This window comes from Pseudopipra pipra, chromosome 6 (assembly GCF_036250125.1).
Source record: "Pseudopipra pipra isolate bDixPip1 chromosome 6, bDixPip1.hap1, whole genome shotgun sequence".
Classification (NCBI taxonomy): Eukaryota; Metazoa; Chordata; class Aves; order Passeriformes; family Pipridae; genus Pseudopipra; species Pseudopipra pipra.
Window position 1 is genome coordinate 38,851,446 of NC_087554.1, and position 27,212 is coordinate 38,878,657.

The 27,212-nt window shown below is 39.9% G+C and overlaps 1 protein-coding gene and 1 long non-coding RNA gene across 9 annotated transcripts in view; both read left to right on the top strand.

Annotated features, from left to right (window-relative positions):
- The window catches only part of NPAS3 (neuronal PAS domain protein 3), a 609,815-nt gene extending 599,847 nt beyond the window's left edge, over positions 1-9,968 (top strand). For all 8 annotated transcript variants that reach the window (XM_064658572.1, XM_064658576.1, XM_064658573.1 and 5 more), the window contains 2 exons: positions 2,811-2,926; positions 5,698-9,968. In XM_064658572.1, coding sequence (XP_064514642.1) covers positions 2,811-2,926; positions 5,698-7,007 — 1,426 coding nt within the window. In that variant the 3' untranslated portion in view covers positions 7,008-9,968. The remainder of the gene's footprint in view (positions 1-2,810; positions 2,927-5,697) is intronic.
- Positions 9,969-11,176: 1,208 nt separating this feature from the next.
- LOC135415989 (uncharacterized) lies at positions 11,177-25,597 on the top strand. The gene is made up of 3 exons (XR_010431379.1): positions 11,177-11,800; positions 12,410-12,544; positions 22,266-25,597. It is a non-coding gene; the product is annotated as an uncharacterized LOC135415989 (long non-coding RNA).
- The last annotated feature ends 1,615 nt before the right edge of the window (positions 25,598-27,212 follow it).

A 27,212-nucleotide genomic window follows, 5' to 3' on the forward strand; every position in this document is an offset into this window, starting at 1 on the left:
AGTTTCAGGTGTTATGTTATAAAATCTAGTGTGAAGTGTTTGGCACTGGTTTATTTGAATATCAAAAATGCGTGGAAACAAACTTCTGGTATGCTAAAAAAAGGTCTCTCTAAAAGGCGTTTGGCAGTTCACTCCAGAAAGAGTAACTTTCTCAAGAGAAAAAGCCTTGTTGTTCCTGTAACCATCAGATAATATTCACACTAAAAAATGCAAAATAGGGTTTAAAAATAGAAGTAGCATTTAAAACTATTTTAAACTATTAGAACTATTTTAAACAGAAATAGTAGAAATGTCTTGAATGAAAGGCCTTTCCCTGAGAAATTCTGTTTTACCAAAGTATTTTAAAAGGACTAGTTTCTGAGCTCAAGGGAAAACAAACTGTAACTGAAGGACAGTGAATTATAAACTTGACCTTTCTCATCTGAAAGTACCTTTCAACACATTCTGTTTTGTGACAATGTTCAATAAGATTGGGAGATTTTCTGTTTCATTCCAGAGCAGAAAAAAAACAAACAAATAAAATTTGAAACCTTGAGATAGTCATGAAATGCAATTGTCATTTTCTGGCCTGTTCTCCTTTTAAGTTACTTGTCATGGTTTGTTACATTCCCTTTGATGCCATGAGAGTTCAAAGTGATGTCTAGGGGTTAGACTGTGACTTATTATGCCAAGTCCAGCAGGCACTGAAGAGACTGTGCCTGCCTAAACTTGCATGTTGAAATGCTTTTGATTCCCCTTTTGGGGAAGAGACAGAAGCAACCCCTGGCAGGAGAGCATTGAAGGAGTACTGTGGGAAGCCTTCCACAGCAGTGGAGTTTTCACTGGGGCTTGTGTTTCTGGCCTGACACAATTTAGCACAGACTTTTCTGAGTATATCCTTATCCTAATACTTTTTTGTCTCTTTTTTGCAAGTGTGAGGCAGAATGCAACATTTCAAGGGTCAGCTTAAGGCTCACAGTTCTGAACTGGAAGTACAGCTTCTCTGCCCCAGTCCTTAACAGGGCTTCAAAATGTCCAGAAGTGTTCTCATATTTCCAGCTTTAAGCTGTAAAAATGATCCATAAGAGTTATGAACAGTTGCCTTTGTCCCCTTTGCCACTTTCCAGACAATAGGTGAACTTAGTCTACAAACATCCCACAAAATAATTTTCTCTACAAGCAGAATATACCTAACAAAAACAGATAGCAGTCTTCCCCAGGTGTTCTCCCAGAACCTGATTTTTCTGCTGTTTTCCATTACCAGTCTGTTAGAAAAAGATTAACATCTTCAGTGAATTTGTATTTTTAATTTAGATTTCTCCTTGTACTGGATTCGACAAAAGATCCAAATGTCCAAATAATGTTTTAATGACAGATCAAGGCATAATTAGGTCTACTCTTAGCAGGAGTACTGGTCTGTATACATTTTCATGCATTAGAAAGTATGATTCAGCTGTCTCTAAAAGGATAGACTAATTATAGTGACAGGGAGGATTAATGCTGTTCTTGTCTTAACAACTTGTTATTCACAGTGTGAAAGCCCTCAAACATCTTTTGCTTGGAGGGGGCAAATTTGGGGACTGCCCTGGGGCAACAGAATAAAGTCACTTTGTCAGGACAAAACCATAAAGATGATAATCAAAAGATGTCATTTCAATGTGAACTCTGTGAATTTTCACAGTATACTCCAATAGGCTGAACAGGGACACACTCTCACTGTGATACTGTGTCAGGCGCACCCAGCGCTGTCTGTGTAGGACTGCGGATTTTCTGCTTTATCACCAGACTGGAATTTGAACTGCATGGAAATGCTCACCTATTCAAAAATTATTGAAGACTTTGTTACTTTTAATATTCTTATGACACTTATGCCTAGCTGTGTCTGTTCCCCTGCCTTTGCATGGATTTAGGAAAGGAACACATTTTAAAATGTACAAACCAAGAAAAAGCACAGGGTTGGAGGATTATTTTTTTCTGTTTCTCTGGTAATGTAGCTTTTTTAGATTGCAGTCATGTTCACTGCTAACAAGTCACAGGTGAGCACCACATGAGCAGATGAAGATATGATTATAATGGGTGTGTTGACAGTTCTTTATCCCTAGCATACGCATCTTAACATGCACATGTGCATCTGTCATATAGTTAGAGTGGTTGCTTTTGGTTTCTTGACAATGTGGATGCAGTGTGCAGTGTTTAAAAATATTAAACCTTTTTAATCTAATTTTTAGCCAGATTCTTTGGAGCAGTGGTCGCTTTCTCTAGTCCTAACTGAGCACCTTCTTAATAACTTTATGTATGGTCTGCTTGATTAAAGTGTGGAAAACTGGAATGTTGAGAAAAGCAGGTATTGAAAAGGCTCTGGCAAGGTCGATAGAGAATACTGTTACACAGTACAGTCTAATAGACATTACAGTGGGAGAGAAACAGATTGGAAAAGTTAAAACACCCTCTCTGTCCTACCAGGCACAGTAATGGGATCGAAATTGAGATATTTTGTTGTTGGATGATTACACAGTGTAACTTTACTGCTAGATATCACACAAGCCACGATGTCCCACTTCAGGAAGAATGCTTTGATAGCTCTGAAACTTCACTAGAATCAAATGAGGCTTAGTACCTGGTCAATATAAGTATTTGACAGCAGTATTAAAATAAACCTTCATAAAATTCCTGCTGCGAAGCTCTGAGGAGCCAAAAATATATGTTTCTGTGTCTACTGTGCTGTTCTTCCTATTTATGTTCTTTTTTCCTGAACTTTGATATGAAAAGAGGGAAAAATCATGAAACTGCAAATCATCCATTTGTGTTTATATTTGCTGTCTCCTCTTCAGTAACCCAGAGTACAAGGACACTCCAATGGATATTGCACAACTTCCTCATCTGCCAGAGAAAACCTCAGAATCCTCAGAGACCTCTGACTCTGAATCAGACTCAAAGGACAACTCAGGTAATACACATGGTGTGCCTTTATATCTAAGAAAGGTTCATATCATGAGAGCCACGTGGTTGGCTTTCTGGTTCCTTTTACTTCTCAAGTATTGTTGCACTGTAAAAAAAAAAATCATGTAAAATTAAATTGAAAAGCACTAGAAAAATCTTTTAATGACCTTGCCATTTCCACAGTATCTTCATTTCCTCAGAATTTTTTTTTTTTACTCTCTCCGTGCATTCTTGCCTACATAGTACCAAAATAAATCTTTGATTTCCCAGCTGTGCTTATGAACAGGTATTGTGCCTTGTGTGGAGGACCTGGGATTGTGACTGTTGAATATGATTCTAGTTCTTCTCTTTCCAAAGTAAGCAGATATTCTGCAGAGAAGTCCCTACTGACAATATTTATGACCCTTTTTCCTGTATAAATACATTCCTGAAGAGTCTCACTAGGGGGCAGTGAAGATTGAAAAATTTGAGGGTTTTCTTGGGTTAATAGAGTATATTTAATTATAAGGTGTGGGTTCCAGCACTCATTTCTAAGCTCTTTAAGTCTGGGACTTCAGCTGTTTTTAAAAGCTGAGTGTACTCGTCAAACTCAATGTGTAAATGAGTCCTACAGATGGTCCAGTGAACAGATGGTTCACACATTCCATTTGTTTTAATAGTGGTTACCTAGACACAGGTACAGATCATCTGGCCTTCAAAGAAGCATGGTATCCTGTGGCCCAAGAAGATGTTATTCTGCTGTAGTCTGCAAGATGGATAGATAGATAGATAGATAGATAGATAGATAGATAGATAGATAGATAGATAGATGATTTTTTTTCTCTCGTGTCTGTGATAACAACCAAAAAAAGGCTGGAGAAAATGCATTGGGCTGATCTAAATCAAGCAAAAGCAAGAAGCTCAGGCATTAATGTTATATTATGATATGGCTGCTCTCTTTCATCTTTTGCTTTTATTTGTTCTCCCTTGACAGATTGGTTTGATGGTTTAAGTCAACACGCAGATTTGTTGGCCACCATCACTGGGAATCTCTTCACCCATTCCTAGTGCTTCCTTTACGCTGTCTTGTTCTTAACTAGCCACATGACATGTGTGCAGAACAGTTTGTGTTTCCCATGTGCACTAGAAGTTTCCCCAAGTGAGAAGGTTAGAAGTACATGTGTATTCATGACTTCTAAGGTTGATGCAGAGCAAGAGAGTGTTCCCAAGGTGCACAGATGTCTACATCTCAGAAGGAGATGTCTGGGAGTCTTGGAAGACAGAAGAGACAGGGGCTTCTTTGTTGCAAAGGAAATAAATAGAAGTGCCAAAGGATCTGAAATTGGAACACCTTGGATGAAACCAACAAGTTCAATTCAAGCTCTGATAAAATCCCAGGCTGTATTGTACAGCCTTAGACCACCTTACCTTAAGTTCACTCTTCACCAGCTAGAAACCATGGTCTTAAAAGAAAGCATATTCAAAAAAAAGGAAGAAAAAATTGTAGGAGAAATTCAGTGCTAGGTGGAACAAAAAGCTGGATGAGACTTAGGGGTTTATGGCTGCTACTTTGCTTCTGTGGCTTTTATTTTTCCAAAGGAACAGGCTCTGTGGTGCTGCTGACACAAGAAAAAGTCCCACTTAATGACTTGTGAAGTGCATTGCCCTGAATGCTCAGGCAGCTTTCCTGTCAAACCCACCTTCTCCAGCACTTCTGGGAAATAGTTTGGTATTGACGTGGCTCCAGGAGTAACCAGTCTTTAGAGGGAAATTGGCCTTTCTCCTGTCCCCCTAATACAAGCGTATTGAAAAGGGTAGTACTTGGCTCTGATGAGTGAAAAACATCTTTTATTAGCCAACAAAAGATTTCTGGCTGGTCTGTAAAAGACAAGGTCTCCTGAAGCCTGTAGTGACCCTTTTGAACATAGTATGATAATGGAGCGTATTCAGTCTCAAAGCTGCTTTGGCTCTCCTAGTCCAGTGAGCTAGAGTGTTTATCTCATCAGTATTAGAATTATAATTAAATGAATTCAGGCAAGAAGAGTGACAGCTTCTCAGTGCTGTAGCTGGCATATTTTGAATGGTCCTTAGATGATTTGGATCAATCAAGAATTTAATTCACTGGATGAATTTTTTCTGTATTTTTTTTTATTTGTTGCCCTTCAGGAGAATATGAGAAGACAGTCTAGCAACAACACAAAATTGTTTTAACTGCTTTATTCATTCGAATTTATACACATATGACCTTCTCCTCTTACATGGGAGGAAATCAGCAGTAAATCCACTGAAGCCAGAGACACTATGCCACTTCAAAAGTGGCAATGGTCAGAGGAAAATGAGATGAGAGAACTAGAATCTTCATTAGTAAATAGTGCTATACCTGGATGCCTGCCCACTGTAGGAGAACATTAATGTGAAAGAACAATCACTGGAACATAATGGTGATAATGGGATTGTTCACTGACACCTCTTTGGATGGCATGGCTACAATAGTGTTGTGCTCACAGTTGTCAAAATTGTTCTTGTCCTGCCAGGAGATTAAAAGGCCACCCTCAATCAAGGCGCAGCCATATAGCATAGGCTTTTAGTGCATGAACAGTCCTAAGCTAGAGACACTCATGGTGATCAAAACTCTCCCAACACAACTTTGCAAAAAAGTGTGGCTCTAGAGAACAGAACACCGTTTGTCAAAAAAAGTTTAAAGGAAATCAAATCTCATTGTTAGGTAGAAATCTGCACTTGAATTATAATATTATGTTCCTGTTGCTAATGGTTTGTTTCACTTTCATTTTGCTCCAGAGGACAATGAGAACTCAAAGTCAGATGAGAAAGGAAACCAGTCAGAAAACAGTGAAGACCCTGAATCCGACAGGAAAAAGTCAGGAAATCAGTCAGATAACGAAATGAACTGTAATGATGATGGGAACAGCTCCAGCAACCAGGACAGCAGGGACAGTGATGACAGCTTTGAAAACTCTGACTTCGAGAATCAAAAGGCTCCTGAGGACAGTTTTGGCACTCTTGGCTCTATGCAGATCAAGGTGGAGCGCTATGTTGAGAGTGAGTCAGACTTGCGGTTGCAGAACTGTGAATCACTGACCTCCGATAGTGCCAAGGACTCAGACAGTGCAGGTGAAGTAAATGCCCAGTCTTCCAGCAAACATCAGAAGAGGAAGAAAAGGAGAAAAAAGCAAAAGGGAGGCAGCATGACCCGGAGAAGGCTGTCAAGCACCTCAAGTCCAAATGGACTTGACTCAGCTTTGGTGGAACAGCCCCAGCTGCTTTCGTCACCAAACAGTGCCTCAGTGCTCAAAATTAAAACAGAAATCTCAGAACCTATAAATTTTGATAATGATAGCAGTATTTGGAATTACCCACCCAACAGGGAAATCTCAAGGAATGAATCACCCTACAGTATGACCAAGCCCCCCAGCTCCGAGCACTTCCCTTCCCCCCAAGCCAGCAGTAGTTTACATGTCTCCATTCCAGACTCCGTTCTCACCCCGCCAGGGACTGAAAATACTGCCAGCCGTAAAACTCAGTTCAGCACCTCATCCAACTCAGCCTTGGCTCCTGTGTCCTCTGACCCTTTGTCACCCCCACTTTCAGCATCTCCAAGAGACAAACACCCAGGAGGTCCCACAACTTCCAACTCTTTGTTGTACGCTGGGGATCTGGAAGCCCTTCAGAGGTTACAAGCAGGCAATGTGGTGCTTCCTTTGGTTCACAGGGTAACAGGAACCCTTGCTGCGACCAGCACTGCTGCTCAGAGGGTCTACACCACTGGCACTATTCGATATGCTCCAGCTGAAGTTACTTTAGCCATGCAGGGCAACCTCCTCCCCAACACCCATGCTGTTAACTTTGTTGATGTTAACAGCCCCAGCTTTGGGCTAGATCCTAAAACACCCATGGAAATGCTCTACCACCATGTTCACCGACTCAATATGTCGGGACCATTTGGAAGTGCTGTGAGCGGGGCCAGTCTGACCCAAATGCCTGCAGGGAATGTGTTCACAACTGCCGAAGGACTTTTTTCCACTCTTCCATTTCCTGTGTACAGCAATGGCATTCACACTACACAGACTCTGGAACGGAAGGAGGATTGAAATATGACCACATACTGTGTTCAGTGTTATACTCTGAGGCATAGACTATGTTTTAATTTAGACCTTTAATTCTAGCACTTTGAATTTGAGCAGGTCAGCTTATTATCTCAATATGATGGTCCCCATTTCATTCCCTTTCTCTTTAACTTGACTTATTCTTTAATGTAAAGATATTTTTTTATTTTTGCCTTCAGAGAGTTGAAGTACCAGTTGCCTGCCATTTTGTCTTCTTCTAAGATGTGTGTTTTTTCCTTTGCATCTTTATTAAGATGCCTTTAATATGTGTATGCCTCTGCCATAGAATACTCAGTGTTGTGGTAAAGAGATTTTAAAGTGACAACCATTGGTTTTACTTCAAAATGATCTTGATATGATCAAGATTAAAAGAAACAAGCATAAAAATTGTGCCCTGTTTGACTAAGTCAAATGAAAAGGGGGTTTTGTTCCTAATTCCTTTAAAATAGGGGATAGTATTTTAGAATTTTATGCAGAGTTTAATTCTCTTTTTATGGTTAAGATTTTCTTACTTGCACATAAAATAATTTGGGTTCTTAAAAAGTTAATTTCTGGCCTGTGACTAGAATGTTAAAAAGTTGGACTAAATGTTAATTACTGAAACTTTAACTTAATTTCTAAAACCATGGTGCTATCATTTATTAATCTGTAATGTCTTCATACAATATGCAGCTTGTGGGCTGGGTTTTTTGGAAAGAATGTGTTCCGTACTGGTTTATAGTGGGGTGCTGCAGTCTCCTTGGTTAGTTAAGACAAAAGCCCTCATTAACATTTGCTGCAGGACTTAAAATTTTTTACCTCCAAACTAACAAGCATAGCCTCACATCAAATTTAAATGGGTCAGGAAGCATTTTTCAAAAAGTGCTTAAAAACAAAAAAAATCAATTTAATTGACGCGAGGAGCAGTTTCTTAGGTGCATATTGTTTTGCTTTATTTTTTTCTCAGTGTAACTGAGGCTAATTTTACAACGTCAAATAACACTTCAGAGTAAAAAAAAACAGTACTATTTAACATGTTTTGTTTTGTTTTTCATTTAATATTATAGAGGGAAGGTTGTAAATTTCTTTTTTTTTCTTTGATTTGGGTATTTTTTGTTAATATTTTCCTTATTTCTAGTATTGAAACCAATATGTTTTAAAACTAAAGAATGGGTTAATAAGCTTGAAATAGATAACTACAACTGAAAACTGCACATTAAGTAAAAGAAAAGAAATCTCCTATTTTGTCTTTGTTGCCAGAAATCACAGTGTAGTGTCAAACACTCCAAATGACTGTCAAATATAAATTCTTCTTCCACTCCATCTTTGGCAGCTGTTTGTTAAGGCATCTAATAACAGATGTGAGAACTGTAATGTGTACAATGTGTAAGTGTCCTTGGCTGTCAGTCCCATTGCAGTTTCAATGTGTGTTACTATATGCAGTATATACTAAGCTAATGTAGTTGTTTTGTCCTTTGTCTTCTCTGTGCTTTATCTCTAGTCCGGAGTGGTAAAGTCCCATTCCTGCAGTCCTAGTGAACCAGTGATTCTTGGGGGTTAGTGGTTTTTGTGTGGTGGCCTTCCTCTGTAATGTCACCTTATGCTGCTTCCACTGTCTGTATACATTTTAATTTCTGCTGTTGCTTTGCTGTTGTGTATTCTCAAACCTCTCTCTCCCTCTTCCTCTCTCCCCACCTCCTCCACACGTTTTCCCTCTCTCTTTCTCTCGCTCTCTCGTTTTCTCTTCTTCACTCTCAGAGATAAAAGACTCTTAACTAGCTCAAGGTTAATGGAGCCATTATTCCCACAGAGGAATTCTGGGTATGACTTACTCTTCCAGTGTACCCCACAATGCACTACAGAGTAATGCTCAGATATATTAAGCAAATTGACGCCATATAGCCTCAGTTGTTAACATTCCCAGAGTCCTTGTGCTCGAACTGTAAGCAGAGGGTGCATTTCTTTGGTTTTCTCCTAGGTAGGCTGGTGGAGCAATACGTAGAACAATTACCAGTGAGATATGAAATTCTTTCAAAGGTCGACTGGCATTGTTTAAAAAGGAAACTGAGCTTAGAATTGTCATATATATTCGCTTATGTGTGCAAAGCTAATGTATTAACTCAGCTGTCCTTTTTGACCACTCACTGCATTGTGTCAATTTCTGTGGTAGCTTTGAATTTGAGAAGTAGGTCCAAGCCACAGAGGAGTGATAGTGGAAAAGGAATTGGATGCCAGAAATTTAATTAATGAGCTTTTAAAGGTTCCATAGGAAGGATTTAAGTAGGTTTAAAAAAGGCAAGAAAGCTGATTGGGAAATTCAAAGTTTAATTTTGGAAGCTCTGCTCTAGCTATGGAACAATCAAAGGAGTGCACCTATCAGCTACGAAGAACAGCTAGACAGCTGTTGTTGTTTTGGGTTTTTTTTATAAATGTTACTGTGTTGTGTCAAAATGATTTCTGGTGATTTGAACTAACAGATAATCACAGCTGCTGTCTAAATCCATAGTGTTTAAAATTACAAAATGAAAAAAAAACTTCATTACCTGTGAAGACTGTGTCTGTGTTTTTAACTATTTCTTGTACAAATATATGAAATCTTTTATGAGGAGACTGGTGCCAAGTAGCTGAATAATGGGGAAAGGGATTCTGTTCGTATAAATCTTAGCAGTGTTACCAACTCTACAATATAAAAAAATTAAAATGTTAAAAAGTGACAGCTATGGTACATTTATTTTGTGTTAAGCTAACCGAATCTAACTTCTTGAGTGCCTGGCTTATTTGAAACATTTTTTTCATTGATCATTGATAATGCTGCAAATCAGAAATGTACATACTTCATTTACAACAGGGTTCTTTTTATACTTTTGTAGATTCTCATACATGTCATACATGGTTGTCTTTATGTAACTTAATTTTTTTTCATCCCGCAGGTGCCATTTTCATAATAAACTTCTCTTGGATTTGTTACTATCTGGCATCATTTCTTTTACATATAACCATCCTGACTAATGAATGCTGGTAGTATTTGTTTGAGCAGGTATTTTTTAATTGTTTTGTAAAAAAAAAAACTAAAATACAAGAAAAAATAACCAAAAATCAAAGAAGATAAAGCTAGATTTTTATTAACACTTGCGAAATGAAGAAAAGAAGCTGTCAAGATGTAGGTTAAGAATGCTAATCCAAATACTACAACAAACTTGCCACCATTCTAAATTCTCAGCTACCCCAACTCATTGTCATATTGAGCATTTTTATGCACATTATCAAAGCTGAATAATGGACCTGCAACATTAACCACTATAGAAAGTGTGCATTTTTTCTTGATTAATGCACACTGGAAGAGGTCAGCTTTGTACATTAATCATTTAAAATGCACTTTATATTTTCATTTTTATACTCTATGATGTTACGGTGAAACTCTTAAGTCACATTATATCCTACCTAGGCTGCTGATTCTTTTAAATGTGTACTTTCTTTCCCCAGAGTGGCAACTTGTAAGTTGTTGGTGTCGTGTGGCTAAACATTCTGCCTTACTAACTGAGGACAGAAACATTTACCAGTGCAGAACTGATAAGGCAAAAAGCCTTGACCCCACAAATGAATAGGGAAAAAAAAAGTCAAAACCAGTTTTGATTACACAGGTATCCATATAGAGTGGCTAAAAAGGGAACGACCTGCATAAATTCTGAAAAAAAAAGGCCTGAGGCAAGTGGTTTTAGTCTCTGCAGTGAAAAGCAGGGAGAAGCTATGGTACAGGAGATGCCACCCCAGGTACCCATCGCTCTGTGCCGACTCTGGTGGTGGCTGCTGCATGCATGGAGGAGGGGCTGGGTGGTGGGAGACGAGGGGAGTGGGAGCCTTCTCACCCACGGCTTACATGGTCTCTACATTTCTCCTTCATTCATGGCCTTTCTTTACAGTGCCTCCCCGACCTGTGACAAAGATTTTGTTATTGCTGAGTATGCAGACTCTAAGAACGCAAATTTGAGGCAATCAAGACAGTGCTGCCTATAGCCAAAATCCCTAAGCACCTCTGAGTGCCTAAATCTTTTCTCTTCTCTACCTCCACTTAGAAAGTAACACTACTAGGCTAATCATTCTGGGTCAGACTCTGGTTGCCTTATTAATGCTGAGTAAAACTGTCTATTCACAGTTTTCAGCACATCTCTTTTCAGTGAAAGATACACTCAGCTGAAATAAGAGCATATAAATCTGGCTGGCTGGGCTGATTAAATTAAAAAAAAAAAAGAGAGAGAAATGTATGCACAGTTATAGCTCAGTGAGCCAGTCCAGTCCCTTAATAGCCTGAAGTTTGGCTCTTCGAACTTCCAAGCAGTTCAGGATTCCTACTTCCCAGGCTCCAAGCACTGAGTTTGCTACGTCTCCAACTTCCAGTGGGTAGAAAGGAGCAGAGGTTAGCAATGCTGCTTTCAGCTCTGCTTGCATGTTCCAGTTGGCAATGCATCTTGTTTATGAGGTAGCTAAGGGTACGGATGCCAACCGAGAAGAAAACTGAATTTAAATGGAGATTGGAAGAATGACCAGAATAAAGATTAATGGAAGAATAACATGCCTGTTCCAAATAGTGTTAACCAATATTAACTAAAGCCACTAATTCCAAGAAAGGGCTTGAGAGAGGCATTTCTGAGCTGTTACAAAGGCTTTTTAAATCTTAACCATACTGCCTATACATTGCATGAGAGCATGGAGTTGATGGTTAAAAGGAATAGACTGCTCTAAGACTTGCAGTTGAATGAGGACTTTGTGCATTAAAGAAAATTATGGAAAGCCATTTTGTGGTAGGTTTTCATAGTGATGTTACTGCACTAGTTAATGTCTGAGAATGGATATTGTAAATTATTATCTGCAGCAGCTTTATTAAACAAAAACAACTGCTTGAAAGGGTTGAGCCCTTTTAAAAGGATTCCTGGGGGTAGACTTAGCTGCTATCTTGGTAATATTTGACGAAAAACTGTTTTCCATGCAGGAAGTTGGGGAAACTTTGTCAAGTCATTTCATCAAAGAACATTTCCTAAAAAACCTGATCTCAGTACCTGCCATCTCTAGAAAGTTTGTTCCTGAACTGCTTGTTTTGCAAGGTGATATATGCAGGTATTTAAAAGCTACCTAAAGGGTTGCAAGGGGAAAAGGGCTCTTTCGAAGCCTCATGACTCTGAAAGGTTATAGTGAAAGAAAAATGTTTCAGGAGTACTTAGGTAAGTACTCTGACAGCTTGCGCTGGTGCTCTTACAAGGTGGTCTGTCACTGGAGTAACTTTGATGCCCCTGACAGCACATTTATTGTTATGATTCTAGGAACTGCATTAGTTTAAATGTGTCAATGCTTTCAGAGTTATTTGCATAGTATTTTCCCTTCTTACCATTGTAATTTCTTTATTTTCATTTTAGGGCTGGGGGCGGAGGGTGGAAAGACTTGATGTGCATTGTCAACTAAATTAATGAACTGTCATCTATCCAGTGAGTTTACCAAAGAGCCTACAGAAATGTGAACAAATGGATATCACCAGAGCCACAGATGCTCAGGTAAGATCAAACCATTTATAAAACATGCACATGCATGCACACAGACACTCAGATCTACTACCTCTGAAAGCCAGTTGAGCTTTCAAACTGGGCAGGGTGGTACCTATGTATATATGCATAATAAAGGTCCTTTCTTCCCCTCTTTCACCTATTCCTTCATCTTTTCATAAGTGAGTGCTGGAAGATGTTTTCATAAAATAAATCACATCCACACTTTTTTCAGCAAATCGTAGAATCATAGAGTAGTTTGGATTGGAGGGAACCTTAAATGTCATCTAATTCCAACCTCCCTGCCATGGGCAGGGGTGCCACACACTAGATCAAGTTGCTCAGGGGCCCAGCCTGAACACTTGAAGGGACGGGGCATCCATAACTTCTTTGAGCAACCTATTCCACTGCTTCACCACCCTCTAAGTAAAGAATTTCTTCCTCACATCTAATCTAAACCTACTCTCTTTCAGTTTAAAACCATTGCCCCTTGTCCTTCATTATCTGCCCATGTAAAAAGTCCCTCTCCCTCCTTTTTAAAAGCCCCCTTATTGTACTGAAAGACTGATAAAATTTGTTCCTAAAGCCTTCTCTTCTCCATGTTGAACAGCCCTAACTCTCTCAGCCTGTCTTCATAGGAAAGGTGCTCTAGCCCTCCACTCTGGAGAGAGTGGAAGATCAGCTTTTATTCCCATAATCACTGTGAGGTGGTTCTTTTGGAAAAAAAAAAAAAAAAAAAAAAAACAGAGTAGTTCGGAATTATTTCATATAAATAACCACATTTCTAGAAATATCATACTCAGAAGTAAAACCTAGTTAGTGACTCAAGTCCAAGGCCATGCAAATTAAATCAATAATTATGAGTTTGATTACATGTGTAGGAAGTTATAAATTTTTTCCCATTTTCTAGGAGCTGTGTAGATTAGATGCAATGCAGAAAATAAGGCATTTTTAGTAGACACCAACAGCACAATAAGTACTGACTTAATGCTTAGGCAAAATGATTGTCAGGACCCAATAAAGGCTTATGGGAACTCAGTGGGAGAATGCTTGCATGCTTTGCAGACAGGAGACTTTATTGTCTGGCACTTCGTCTCAAATTACCTTTCACTGACTCTAGAGACATGGAAAATATTGAGATTACCTTTCCCGTTAGGAGTTTTCATGAGAAAAAGGACTCCTTGTCTTGTTTGTAATAAAAGTGAACATAATGTTTTCTGGCAAAAGGAAAGGAATCAGGTTTTCCTCTTGCTTTAAAAGCATTCACAGATTTATAGCGGAAATGACAGGAACAGGATGTATTAACCATATGACCCCAGCAGAATGAGTCTATACCCTTGATTGATGTACAGGTTTGTCTGTGTCCTCTGATTAGCCACAAAAGGTCCAGTCTTGGTCCAGCTCGAATTAATGAGAACTTGACTAATGACTTTAATGGCTTCAGGACCAAAGTTTTGATCCAATATTCATAATCAAATAACAAAGCAGAACCTATAGCATGAACCACAGACAAATGAGTCTGCGGCTAATTGTTACATCAAGCTTCCTTTCTAATCCTCTACCACACCAGTCACAGGCCAAGAGAGCAGCTCTCTCTTGTTTCATTAAAAAATCTTTCCCAATTTTTCCAAGCTGCATGGTCTGATCCTTCCACAGATTCCTATCTTTAAAACATGGTGGGAGTGAGTCAAAGGCACAGGTAGGACTGCAAAAACTGCCTTCTCACCCATGCTCTGTGGGAGTGGGCCTGGCTGCCTGGGTCTTTAATATGAAACCAAAGGACTCCAAGGAGGAAACTCTGCTGGTTATCAAAGCTTGTATTTTCTTGAACTGCCAGCAGTGCTACCTGATGGCAGCACCAGAATCACCAGTACGGCTTTCCCAAACCCTCTCTGAATATCATCCAAGAGATGGGAATGTTCACATTTTAAGGAGGTGAGTATTGACTGAAACCATTTTTGCTCAGTACTGTGAATCTCTGAGGTCTCTTAACATTTTTTTCTTCTAGCCAGTTCTCTGCTTTATTACAGCATGTAACATAGCATCTTGCAGGACAGTGACAAAAAATTATTTCAGTTCTGGAAGTCCAGTCTCCTTAGATTATAGCAAATAGAAAGAACTAGGATTCTCTAAAGATTTATTTTGAGCTGAAAATACAAACTAAATGCTACGATTCATCCTCATAGCAAGGACCCAGGGATCTTTGACTTTTCAGGGTAAGATTGGTTTCTAAGAACAGGCTTCCCACTTATTGCTCATTGGCACTTGGAGCAAACTGTAATTTTTGCCCTCTTTCTTGCTTAAAAGGAAGAATCCTTGCCGCTCTGTATACTTTTGCCTCTGTTGAAAGACCTGCAGCTCATGAGCCTGGCTAGGCCCCTTCAGTTCCTAGGCAATTTTCTTCATTGGACATTACTTGAAATTTCCAATTGCGTGTTATTGTGGTTTCACCCCAGCTGACAACCAAGCCCCATGCAGCCACTCGCTCTCTGCTTGCCAGCAGGATCAGGGAGAGAATCAGAGGGATAAAAGCTAGAAAATTCACAGGTTGAGATACAGACAGGGAAAGCAAAAGTCATGCACACAAGCAAAGTAAAACAAGGAATTAATTCACTGCTTCCAATGGGCATACAGGTGTTCAACTATCTCCAAGAGAGAAGGGCCCTGTCACGCATAACAGTGACTTGGGAAGACAAACACAGTCAATCCAAACATCTTCCCCTTCCTCTTTCTTCTCCTCACTTTATATACTGAGCAGGATGTCAGATGCTATGGAATATCCTTTTGGTCAGTTTGGGTCACTTGTCCCAGCTATGTCATGTCCCAGCCTCCCACGCACCCCCAACTTCCTTGCCAGAGTGGCAGTACAAAAAGCAGAAAAGGCCTTGGCTCTGGGTAAGCTCTGCTCAGCAACAAAGACATCTCTGTATTATCAAACCCCTGTTCAGTACAAATCCAAAACTCAGTACTGTGAAGCAAATTAACTCTACCCCAGCTGAAACCAGCACACATGTTGGTATGATCATTTGCTTCCCATGAGACTGTAGCCTTCATATTTTCTGTATTTTTTCTCTTTTTTCCACCATGTTTGTTTTTGGCTTTGCCCATCCTTGTTATCTTCAGAATGTCTTCAAACACACACCCTAGGATGCATAACATTTTCCCAGTGTGATCTATAACCATTACTGCCACTCCCTGGGCCTTGTTACCAAACCAATTTTATATCCAATTGAGTATTTTAGTATCGTCCCATACTTGCTAACCTTACAAATTAATCTGCTATGTTTCACTGTATTGAGAGCCTTTTCAAGTCCAAGTAAATTATGTCTCCTTCTTTATCACTGTCCACTTTCATTGTCACTTCCTCAGAGAAATGAATCAAGATTGTTAAGCCTGACCTCCTTTTTGTAATCCATGCTGACTACCTCTAACCAATCTATATTAGATTGATATTAAATCAGGACACAGACTCCAAGGGGGCCTGCTACATAAATGCAACCTAAAGTTGCTTCGTGTGGAGATGAGAGATGGGAATCACTGATACACTAAAGTTAGCAGTACCAGGTCTGATGGTTTGCCATAACTTATTAGTGGTCAGATCCCTCCCCAAAGTCTCAACCAGAACTCCTCTGGATAGAATAAAACCTTTTATCTGCATTTGCCTAGCCTGTTTTAATTACAGAAGTGAATGTGATTGCTGAGGATGAGAACTGGGTTCTGCCTTTACTCATTTATGATTAAGTCAAAATCACAAAGACATTCCAAAACCTAATTTTCAACAAAATGTTGTCTCACAAATTCTGAGAAGAGCTGTATCTGCATTGCCTAATGTGTATGTCAAAAGACAGCATTGGCATTTGTTTCCTCTACAAAGCCAAGAGAATCTCCCACCTTGGCTAAGGTGCTGGAGAGCATGCGTGCTATGTCAGCTGCAACAATTTTCCCAATATTCCATTAAGATATTTGGCATCTTGCTTCCCATGAAACATGTGCCTGCTCTGAGTACATGTCAGTACTGACTGATGCCAGAGAAGCAACTTTTTCCTCCACAAGAGGTGGGCTCAGGGACTGCAAGGTACACCGTAGAATCATGCACCATGTTGCCTTGCTTGCTTGCTGAGGTGTGAAAATGGCAGCCTGCACAAGCAGGATGAGGAAAGAGAATCTCAGCAGTGAATACTGGCAGCAGTTTAGGTATAAATTAAGTATGTTTTGCCAGCTTTTCTGCCTCAGTGACTGGAAATATCTCCCTCAATGCTGTAAGCACAATAGAGCTCTCTTTAATTTGGAAATAGAGGGCCAATCAATCTCAACAGTCTGTCTTGAGCTTCTTTGACAACATATGCATCAAGCACACTGAGATCCAGAGGAAGTCAAGGGCATCCCTTGGGAAACCAACCTTTGTGCACCTTGGGTGTGCTATGAGGCAGAAGGCCAAAGTGAGCCTTCTAATCTACACCCTGTGAAGGCTTATTGCTTATATCCAATGTACACACATATGGTACCCTTGTGTCTTCAAATCAGAAATGTAGTAGTCCATGTATGGTGGAAGAGATGTTGTTCTGGAAGAGTTCAGCACAGTCAGTGCTGCTGCAGACTTACATATTCTGGCAAACATCCACTGAAACATAGGAAAGAGGCCCCCCAAACAGTTTGGCATGCATTCAAGGCCTTGACCGTGTAACAGCCAGTACAGACATGCTCAGAAAAATAACTTGCAGAAACAGTAGGTCAAAAGAGAGAAGCATAACTTAAGGGTTATAAGGGTATAAAGAAATAGTTGGAGCATGTCTTCCCTGGTTGGAAGAAAAGATTGCTCACATGCTTTATGAGGAAAGAGTTCTGAAGAGAAAGTAAAGATAAACTAAGACAATCATGTATTTCTTAGGCAAATTGAAAAGCAGAAAAGCAAACAAAAAAAAAAGGCAAACCTATTTGCTAGAGTTCTCACATTGCTAGTATCTGCAGCTAAAACATGTGGTCTCGCCATTGGCATAAGATATCACAGCTACATTGAGTCCCACAGTTAAAGAAACATGGTTTAATATCAAATGTATCATTTAAAGTTACACATACAATCCTAACAACCTAACACCTTTAAAGAATCAGCTATTGAGTAAGCCTACACCATAGAAAGTTCCATCAGACAGCAAATTATGTAACATACCCTTCAAGCAGAAATTGTATTCAATACTTTTCTGTACAAATCTGGTCATGGGTGACAGGTCAGATGATAGTCACTGTCCCTTCTCATGGTAATACCCTGTTGAAACACTGACCTTGCTGACACTAGTAAGAAGTCTGCTCTATATGTGTGCAATTTGTAGAGCTAAATCTTAGGCAAATTAGGAACAATAAAAAGTGAACCAAAAATGAGAACTGAAAACAGCAGCAAAATCATTTGTCATGACTATAAGGTTTTGCTTATGATTTCCAGCACAATTTTGTGAGCAAATAGTGACATTTTGTAAAGGATCAAAAGTATCTTTTCATTATTGTGTTGGCTCCATGTTCTCCTGCAGCAGATGACTTCTACTTACAGGACTCAGCAGTGCACTTCAGAGAAAACATCCATGAGAGGAGAGAGTGGGAACTGACTTTTGAAATAGGAGATATCCTTTAACTTCATCATTAAGTGTCTGCAGGATATTTGCCTTCTCTGCTTCTTCGGATCGTGGCTCAAACATGATCAGTTCAAAACTGATCTGATTCCCCATGATAAGCAGGGACTTACACCATCCAGATAGCTTGAGCACTGAGTGGTAGAGTCACAGCAGCCCAGCACAGGACAAAGAACTCCACCACGGTCCTGCCTTGCAGTCAGCCATCACATTCTGCATGCTGTCCCTTCTGTACATCATTCCTGGCTGCCAGTGTCAGGGATATACTGTCTTGGGTGGGTTTGGCACAGCACAAAATTTCTAAATATTCTTGGGGCCATCTAAATTATAATAAAGTTGCTTATAATATTAAAATTCATAGGACCAGAAATCACACCCTGAAAGAAATTTTCCCAAACCTCACAAATATTAACTTCATCACTGGCTTAGTACCATTCTCAAAAAAAGAATAGAAAGTTCAAAAACTCTTCCATTGCTTTAATGGCATGGTGTGCATCACCTCAAAATATGCACCACTTTGGCTTCATGGTGCTGCAATGAGACACAGACTTTGCCACTTAGACATGCATTTATTTCCATTACTAACATTCATGTTCCAGTGCAGACAAGAGGAGATTTGTTTCAAACTAAATTAAACCACAACGATATCCTAGACCTTTGCAAGTGTGTAGTGATACTATTTAGTAGTACTGCTGAGTAATGATGCTGCTGCTGTTAGCAGTAGCAGTTTTTTTACTGCTTAGTAGTAATGGTGGTGTACTGTAGTAATAGTATCACTTCTACTATCTCGCAGTAGTGATGATAGTGTTACTAGGATAAGTCCCAAGTACTGCTGATTTTCCTGTGCTTATGGAAGTGCACTTAACTGTGAATGCCTGCTTCCAACTTCCTTGACCCTCTCTGCTTGCTTCTTCCCTTTTTGGTCACCGATAGACTAATTTTTTCATTTGTGTACAAGATTACACACTGTCAGAGGTTAGCAAAGTAGGCAAATTGGAGTCTTCATTTTAGAATATTATTTGTCAGTTGACCTTGTAATACTATCTTTTGATAACTGCATATGACACCAGCTTTTAATACTCTGTCTGGCTGATAGATAAAATCCAAGGCACAAATCAGTAACTGTCCAAGGGCCTGATCACCACACCATGCCTAAACTAATGCTGCCTAAAGAAATCTGCATGAGCTATTAGGAGGGGTTCGTCACTGATAATTTGCTACAGTGGGAACTTGACATCCTTGTAAGGGGCATGCAAAAAGCTTTTCGTTAGTTGTCTAAAATGGCTGAGAAATGCTGTGATGTTATATGTCAGAAATAACATTTTCTTTGATGATACGGGTGGGTCTGGAGAATTGCAAGGCAATCCTGTGCTGCATACTGTAAGAACATGTCACAGACCAGGGCTCAAAGAGCATGAAAATGCTGACCACTAACTCAACACAGTAAGATAATATTAATAATAATGATAACAATGATGAATTGTTGCAGTCTTATTCATAAGCATTCGTTAGATCTGAAATCTTATTAGATCTTCATACACATCCCCTCCATATACCTGACAGCCCTCTGCTGAGCCATAAAGGTGAGTGGCACGTGCTCAGTGAAGCTGCCTTATACAGTGAAATGGTTTATGAGAAATGACAATATATGATGAGAATACAAAACTTGATAATAGGTTTATTTATTGATTGCAAATAAAATTCATGAACTGTGAAGCTGGAAACTGCACCAGAGGGAACTGGTCCAAGAGGACATTAGGGAAAAAGAAAGAGAGCGTGTGTGTGTGTGTGTATTACACATAAACTAAGTTAAAGGTTGCCTAAAGGCTTCTGATTCCACAAGCAGAGCCTCTGAGGATAGGATCTGAAAGCCTTTAATGCTACTAAAGCTTTGTCAGTAAGATATTTGCATATTTTGCCTACAAACCCAAAATGTTGTATTAATTCATTTTTATTTACCTTTCTGCCACTTCCAAAAGAAACCTCACAGGAAGCCACTAATGACACCGCTTCATAAGAGATAATTTTCAGAGAGGCTTTGCAGGTGGTGGCTAAAGGAGGGGAAATGTGTGTCAAATTTAGGTTATTAACAATATAATCCTTAAAATGGCAGTATCTCAAAAACTAATTCATCCTCAAATTTGACTGTAAAAACTGCATGATCCTTTCCGTGCATGTGATTTTATATTGCATGTCTTCTTTACTTCCTGTTTACTAGAAAGGGAAACAGGAGAGTTTTGAAGCGCTGGGGCTGGATGCTGGAAAACACAATTTTGTCTTCATGCTATGGCACCTTCCATTCAAATTCAGGTCCCTTTCTCCACAGCCCCCCAGCAAAATCAACAGGCAGGCAGCTTTCACAGACCATGTGCAAAGGGCCACCAACAGCACCTACCTGCAGAGGAATCCTTGGGTTGGTTGGGAACCTCTCTGCAGGACACCCCCAGTCCCCAGCAAGGGACAGCACAAAAACGTTGCTTTGCTTTGCCATTTGCATCCTGCACGGGGAATCTGGATTGCCACAACTCACCACAAGACAAATCATACTGGTATCCAAAACATTTCCCAGTCTCCCCCACCCACACAAAATCAGGCCTAGTGTCCCTGGTCTATCCACAACTCACAACTGCAGGCATTTGAGATGAGATTGCTGTATTTGTTATAAGTTAAACAATATTTTTTGTTTACTGTAATGCCAGGTTCTTGGCAGATAGACCTTTGGACAAGCTAAATGAGAAGCAATTGCTCTTAAATCCATGGCTGCAAGAAATCAGGAGTTCCATTTAATACAATTTTAACAACATGATTTTTTAATCACAACATGGCAAAAGCAGTCTTGACCTTTTCCCTACTTAAGCACAAAGTACTGAAACTCTTGTGTCTTCCCACACTGAGAGAAGACCTTTTTTCTCATGTGAATTTATAATATTCAGTACAAGCTTCTTTTAAACTTTCCTTTTGTTTTACTCCCTCTACTCAGATCCTTTGAAGATATAATTTATTAGAGGTTTCCTCTTCCTTCCTGTACTTTTCTGCTCTGGATGCTCTATTTATAGTCTTTGTAATCCAAAATTATGTCTGAGGTAAAACATAGAGAGTCATACATGTAGGCAACATCAATGTCCCCCATTCCACTGCCCAATCCAGCACCTTTGCCCCTCATTTGTCCTTTAAACAAAGATTTCTCCTGATTATTTACATACTAATTTTTCTGCATTTAATCTACATTTAATCGTTTCATCTACATCTACTTTATCTCTATACAGTAGCCTTTGTCTCCTCACATGCTGCATAGACCAGAGTCCCATCGCATCCCTTGTAGGGCTGGCATATATGTTGTGCCCCTGACTACAGGTGAGTACTGTGTTCTGGTTACAACTCATCAATGGCTCCCAGAGACTAAATGAAAGGTTATATATATGAACCATATGAGGTGCCAGCAACCTGGGCCCCACTGCCCCGGAGGGTGGGCAGAGAGTGGGGAGAAGCAACGTCTTCATTACATGACCACTCTCCTTCCACCACCTCCTTGGCCACAGTGCCTGGTTGAAGCTAGTGAGATATTGTGCAATTGTGAGGCTCCTTGGGGATGGGGCAAGGAGGAAAAAGTGCTACCTGGTCATGCCCTGGCACAATCATCTCCTCCTCCCCAATTGAAACAAGTCTGCACTCAGACTGTCCTTTTCTTGTTCAGGATAAAACGACCCAGAGAAAAGCAAAACACCTCTATTTATTGCAGAGCTGTTATTCCCTGGCACAACCCCACTGAAATCAATACTACTTCTTCAGCACAAGTGTTTCAAAGCCCAGCCCTACTGTGGTAGGTACACCTGTGGTCCATTACAAGGTTCCTTCTTTCTGTGACAGATGAGCAGCTGAAAATGCTTAAATAAAAGCCCCAGCCTTTCTGAGTGCCTACCAGCCCTGCAACGCATAGACATGGGTTAGCAGGGAGGTGAACAGGAAGGATGAAAGACAGCTATGACAGCAATGATAAATTGTTAGTGGAAAGGCCTCAGTACCTAGTGGAGGCTTATGGATGGTTTAGTAAGGTTTTCACGGCTCTGTACTGAAAGGCTACAGAGAACTTCAGTTATATTTGTTCTTTGCAGGTGCTGTTTTGTTTTCCTGGGTTTTTCCACACAAACTGAGGAAACATTGTGTCTGGAAAATTACAAGGCCAGCTCGTGCCAGAAGCTATTGCTGGAGAAACAGCCCAGTGACGCCATTAAACAGGCCACAGTTAATTAGTAGCAAACCCTGAAGATGTTTCTTACATTATGACACAGAGAGATAGTGGAGAAAGCAAGAAAAAGAAAAATCTGGATAGGGGACTTTGAAATGGAATGTTTCTTAAAAAAATTAATATGGAAGAATTAAAAAAAAAAAAGCTCGGGAATGTAAGGTTGTCAGTCTTTTCTTCCTCCAAGTACAAGTGCTTGAGATATTTTCAAAAACTAGCAACAACTCTGTGTGACAGCATCCTCTCCTGCTGTGTGCTACCCCAGGAATGTGCCTGGGGAAAGTGCCACAGTGGTGAAAACGCATGTGTGGAAAAGGGGTTCTCCAATGCACGTGTTCACTGGGTGTGCATGAGTAGTGTCTGGAAACGTCTCTTTGTGCTGATGCTCATGCCCTGTAATTCTAATACAACAATTATTTTATAATCCTTTATTATATTTTTAACTAATTTAAAGTTCAAAGTAGATTATCCATATAGCTCAGTTATTTAAATGCTAAAGTCTCTTTTTACACACCAAAAAGAGGGAAATTTAGATATTTCACCTCTAATGCCCCATGATAATTTTTCCCCTTCTTTCAAAAACAGCTGCAAAACAAATAAATAAAGTGAAAGTGAAACGTTCAGGGCCAGAAACTGTTTCTCTTTGCTGCTCCTCAGAGGTCATTACAAAGGTTTAATCCCCACTTGCAGTTCTGTAAGACAAGCAAACCACAGGCAGTGATAGACCAGGACTTGAGGCTGTGCATTATTGCAGAGTTGCTCTATCTGACTGACGTGGGCACCCTCACTGTGTACCTGCATGGCCTCATCAGTGGGAGCAGCCGGCACTACCAGAAGTGATTCAAGCCAGGCAAGATATGGATTGTGATCCGGAGGTGTTGAGACATAGGAGTGTCACTTAGGGATATGGTTTAGTGATGAACACAGTGGTGCTGAGTTAATGGTTGGACTCGATGACCTTAGAGGTCTTTTCCAACCTAAATTATTCTCATTCTTTGATCTCCAGACACCTGAAGAGGTTAGCCCAGAAGACTATTTACCTAATTCAGTCACCATGCAAGTCAGCAGTGACAAACACAATCATTCACCCCCTCGTCCCCAACGGATTGTGTGCACCTGCTTCCAAACAATCCAGAAGATAACGATCCTAGCCCATGGCATGCTGCATGCCATATCTGCCACCTATTGCCTTGGAAAAAAGCAGTATTTGCTGCTAGTGGTTTGCCTATTGTTCATGGCCATTTTAATTTGGGTTAAGTTTAATTTGTGTCAAAATTTGTTCTCACCTCATTATAGCCCTATAATATTTGGCCTACCATTTCAATCACCAAAATGTACACACTCTGCTCAACCAAATATATTTGAGCATTTTGGTTTTCCTTTATTTTGATTCTATTTTTTCCAACAAGATATAGAACAGTATTCACTAGAGATTTAACAACTTTGGTACAGGCACTGTACCATAAGCAAAAGTAGAAATGACTAGAAAGCTTCCTGGATTTTATAAAATTTCAATAAAAATAAGATGATTCTAAATAGTTATCAAATACCTTGCTCAAAACTATTCTTTGTTGATGGACAGAATTATAGTTGAAGTCATAGTTGTCCAGTAACTCCTTTGTGTTTCCTTTTTACATGGTCTTATGACAGTTTCTATTTATGTTTCTATTTCTTCAGTTAATAGAGGGGGGGAAAGTATATATTCTCTTTACAAATGTAGGTGGGACAGATATGCAGATATACAACAGATATACCCATGTACAAATCATGTCTAAATATTTGGCCTCTTCCATCTGCAAAACCCTGCAGAAAAATAAAGAAAACCTAATTTTGCTACAATCATTTTGAAAACAATGACTTAATCTGCTAGTGAATTTATTATATTAATCTGTCTGCTTGATTTATCTGTGTTAATTATTTTTTAAAGGAGCAGTAGTAAAAATAACAAGTGGAAGAATCATATGCAAATGTGATGTCTAAAGAGCAGTCATCATACTGGAAAATAATTAGCTATTCATAAATGGTCAAGTTGAATTTACTCTGTATAACAGACTGAAACATAAACCATTATAGGCAAGTTCCCCTGCTCCTGATAAGACATATTTTAAATTTAGATTTTTAATATTTTAATTTAGATTTGATATCCTAATTTTATTCTTTTCCCTCTGGCTAGCAATGCTAGGTGTTATTCAGGTTAACATCACCCTTTGCATTTATTTTCTTTCTCTTTATAATGTCAAAAAATAAAATTTAAATATATTCACACACACTTGTAAGGGCTTTGGAAATTATGCAGCAAGATTTTTGCAGATCTTTTCTCCTGTCAGGTTTCACTAACACATATACTTACCAATTCCCTTCTAGTGGTTCCTTTCAGGAGATCAGCTGCATTAATTTAACTCTTCTACTGTAATTTCAGGAGACTGAACCCAGGATAAAAGGAGCTTGGTGACTGATTCTGCCTTTTGCTATCATTTGCTTGGTCTGAAGATAATGGTGGCAACATTGACAGTGGTATAAAAAAAAAAAAAAAAGAGGTGTACTTTAGGCTTACATTCTGAGAAACACAAGACAGTTGTCCAAAGACAGAGAGAAAGGGAGAGGTTGTTGAGAAAAAAGCTGAGAAAATATGTCAGCTTTGAAAAAGCATCTTTTTGACCTAAATCTTTCCTGTTGGGCTCCTCTTCCATATGTTCAGCTTATCCAAGCAGCCAACCCAGCACTCCACTGCCACCACCATCTATCTGAGGGCGCACCATGACTTTCAGTTCTCCAGATTCCTGCACCATCCTCATCTTTCCACCCAGCAGTGGAAAAGGACCGTTCAGCTGGTGGGCTTGCTGGTACTGACAGCCACACTGCATGGGAGGCAGAAGGGTGTGAGACCTGCAGATCCTCTACATCCCCAGCACATGCTACGATTTAGATATGCTTGCCCAGGGGTGGGATTGTGTGTGTGCGTGCATAAGTCTCCACGTCCTTCCCAGAATGCCTTCTACTGCCTTGAGCCCCAAACAGCTCTGGAGAGCCATGTCCCCATGGGAGAGACAGCTCTCAAGAAAAATATGTGCCTCACAATATAAATAACTAAGATGCACCTCAACCTCTTCTCCACAATTTTTTCAATATATATACTCTAAGGTTTCTAAACAACAGCAAAGAAAAGGGCATTATTAAGCTCCTTCATAGTAAAGAAAAACATATGGCTAAAGTACATCATACTTACTACTTTGACTGAAAAACAAAACACCTTAGCACAGTATGTGCCATTAAAAAAAAAAAAAACACCAACATATAAATTTGCAGATGATTTCAAAAGTGTCCAAATCCCTCAGGAGGGCCTGCACTGGAAATGTTGGGGGGGGCTGGGACACTCCTCAGGCAGTCTTCAGGGCCTGTGGGACACATTCCACTGCCTGGCCACTCTCTCCACTCACACCTGAGGCTGAGGAGGGAGGGATATGGCACATCCTAACAGGACAAGGTCCCATACATCCAGAAGACCCTTCATATTTGAAGACCCTTCATATGTGCCTCTCTACTGTCTGCAGCTCCAGAAGAAGCTGAAAGAGGCATGTCATAGATTCCATGACTCCCTGGAGACAGGTGCTAGCATGATCATTTAACATCATGGGAGGTAAAATGAACCACAAGAAAAAGAAAGCTAAACAAAGCAAAAAGGAATCTTTTTATAAATACATCAGGACATCTCAGATACAACACTGTGATCTATAAATTATGAGCCATTGCCTAATACAGCTTGTACCACTTGGTGGCAACACTTCCATGTTTGATTTATTGAACCTTTCTCATAATCTTTCTTCTGATACTTGAAAAGACAAGTGTAGGCTATGATATGTGCAATTAATTACTGCAAAGAATAAAAATAAAAGCTTTGAATGGCTTTGGTACTACTTTCTGTCCAGGAGTCATACTAAATATTTTACAAGAGGATGTTACTTTATATCCTGAGACATTTCTAACAGGAAAATTTCATATTCCTCAGAGACATCGCTGAGAAGTCTTGTACAGCAATCTCAACTTAATACTGGCAGAGATAATTTCTTTCAATGTGCAACCAGAACCATGAAAGAAAGTGTTGACCAGCTGCTTGCAGAGCACAGGTACTCAGGAAAGACAAGGTAGATGGCTACCACTGTGCAGGTTTCTCCATTGCAAGTGTGATTTAAGACTGCAGGTGAACATCTGAATGGCATTCAAGCTGTAGCCTTGTATAGTGGACAAGCAACAGCGGCTTAAGTTTGATCTGCAAGATTCGTTCTTCCAGCTAAGGTCGCTCAGTGTCCCCACCTGCTCAACTCTGGGCACCCCGCTAAACCTGACAAGCAATATCATTAATGTCAATAATTTCCTGAATTACAGGATGTGCAAACTCACTGGTATTGGGCCCATACCTGCAGTTTGTGGTGTCCAGTTTTGTCACCTGTCTCTACACTAACATGTCACCCTAAGGCTATGAAGGGGCAGGCAGGCTGCTTTGGGAAAAGCAGCCCGAAGTCACACAGCAGCCCAGGGGTGGCACTGAGAATGAGAATGCTCCTGGGTCTCTGTTCACTGCCATGGGCAGACTCTGGGTAGCAAAGCAGTTTACAGATAATGTGGGTGAGGGTCATATGCTGCAATAGCCTGCAGGAGTGCTCACCAGCCCAGACCACGGTAGCCTCAGACAGAACTGGGATAATGGAAAAAGCACTGTAAGGACCATGTGACTGGCCAGCATTTAGCAATGCAGAATGTCTGCAGTCATTACAGACTTGGGAGGCAGCAGCCCAGTGAACAGAGCACCCAGGCGGCT